This window comes from Dendroctonus ponderosae, unplaced genomic scaffold (genome assembly GCF_020466585.1).
Source record: "Dendroctonus ponderosae isolate FM_Combo_2020 unplaced genomic scaffold, Dpon_F_20191213v2 Dpon_F_20191213_4, whole genome shotgun sequence".
NCBI lineage: Eukaryota > Metazoa > Arthropoda > Insecta > Coleoptera > Curculionidae > Dendroctonus > Dendroctonus ponderosae.
This window is the reverse complement of record NW_026018611.1, coordinates 15,544,940-15,546,826: the sequence shown is the minus strand read 5'-3', so window position 1 is coordinate 15,546,826 and position 1,887 is coordinate 15,544,940. Positions and strand designations below refer to the sequence as shown.

At 35.2% G+C, this 1,887-nt stretch overlaps 1 protein-coding gene across 1 annotated transcript in view; it reads left to right on the top strand.

Annotated features, from left to right (window-relative positions):
• Positions 1 to 1,887, top strand: part of LOC109541294 (TBC1 domain family member whacked) — a 10,557-nt gene continuing 8,670 nt past the window's right edge. The window contains exons 1-2 of the mRNA XM_019910117.2: positions 1 to 445; positions 905 to 1,051. Coding sequence (XP_019765676.1) covers positions 340 to 445; positions 905 to 1,051 — 253 coding nt within the window. The 5' untranslated portion in view covers positions 1 to 339. The remainder of the gene's footprint in view (positions 446 to 904; positions 1,052 to 1,887) is intronic.

Here is a 1,887-nt window from a genome sequence, read left to right as displayed (position 1 = left end):
CAAATATTTATAATTTATTGTCACATGTCATTGGCTTAATAAATGTCAAAGTTGAATATCCCTCCTTCTGGGAAGTGCAAAATTTACTTAAATTTTAATTATAATTAGTTGTTATTATCCTGTGCACGTCAACAATCCGTATCAAGAAATTCCGTCGTGTTTCTAGTGTGGAAATCCAAATTTACACCCAGGAGCAAATAGTTAAAAATACAATGGGGACATACTGCATTACATTAACCTGGATGGTAAACAAGTAAATATAAACAGGAACAGAAGCTGTTGAATGTGGGCGTACCTTGTAAATCCCTTTAAATTAATAAATAAAGGTGGATAATTGCAATGGCACATTCTATAAATGGTGATACGGTTTCTGAATGTTCAGAAGCCAGCACCTTGATTGATGGATCTGTGATCTCAACTGTTCCAGACAGACATGGTTTCTTAGGTACGTATCATGTCATGCATTTTATTGCAATCACAATTCGAATGGCTTCATGTATTAACAACAAAAACCATTTTTACTTTAAAAAAACAGACACAAAATTTAATATTTCCAATAAAGTTGTCCGAAATTTACCTAAGCTGTTTGCTGTGGCAAATGATCTATCATTAGCATTTTACTACTGTCCTTGGTAAGGCTGGGACACCGACATTTAAGTGGAGCGGATACAATGTCTTAGAAAATCCAATTTATTCATTTCGTCAATAGTCAAAAGCAGCATACCTATTGGATTGCACTAGGACAACTGACTTGCCAAACAAGTTGTCTTTTTTGTCCTGAACAATGCTATTTGCACACAGATTCTCTAATAAACATGAATTTCTTTATTTACTTAACATAATCTACGCACTTACACGCGTTACACGCGTTTGCATTTGAATAAATTGGGTATGTATTTTCTAGGTGGAACTCAATACTCTCCTGAACCCAGACAAGGACCTCCTCCAGAAACTGTTTTGAGACGAGAGAGAAAATGGCTCAAAATGTTATCTACATGGCCATTTTACATGCAGAGGAATTATAGAAAAATTAAGGAAAGATGTAGGAAAGGTAAGTCAGTATGATAAAGCCATATATCCTTTAGCCCACAGTATTCCAAACTTTTTCTATAATGAAACACTTCGAAAACCCAGAAATGTTAACGGAACAATTACAGTCTAATCAATCCTTCTTTAACGTTAAGTCACAAAACGTGAGCTCAGACAGCAAATGAGGGACGTCTGTAATTAAATCGCGTGTATTTCTATCAACCAGGTACAGTTGATTAAATATTATAGTAGAAAAATTAATTTTTTTAAATAACACCTACATACTTTTTTGATCGTTTGAACATTTTGCTATTATTGAACAATAAACTAAACAGTACCAAAAAAGTAAGAAGGTGCCATTTAAAAAAAAATATTATTTTACTTTTGCATGTCAATGTTTGTGGGTTGCACCCATAGGTATGCCACAAAATGGGTACCCTAATGTCACCTGAGCTTGAGCTTTCAGCTAACTACCTACCAAATTTGGGTTTTGAATTTAGAATCGTTCCTTAGATATATATGACTTGTTCCGTAAACATCTGTAATGGCATTTTTTTCTTAAACAAGTTACAGGGTGATTACAATCTTATGGATACAGAGCAGGGGCGTGTAGAGGACAAGCCGAGTTTCCATTTAAGTTTTTTTCTCAGGCCCATGGTTAATGAAATACAGGGTGTAAAAGTTTCAGAAAAATGTCGGTATTTTATGTTTAGCTCCTCCAGTTTGAGAGATATTTTGCTCAAATTTTCAACGTAGGCTAATGTTTAGAATCTTTACCCGTAGGTAAGGCGACTGGTTGTGAAAGTCTACTGGGTGTTTGTTTTTTCTAGGGGCATACCCCCTTTTACCCCCCCCCCC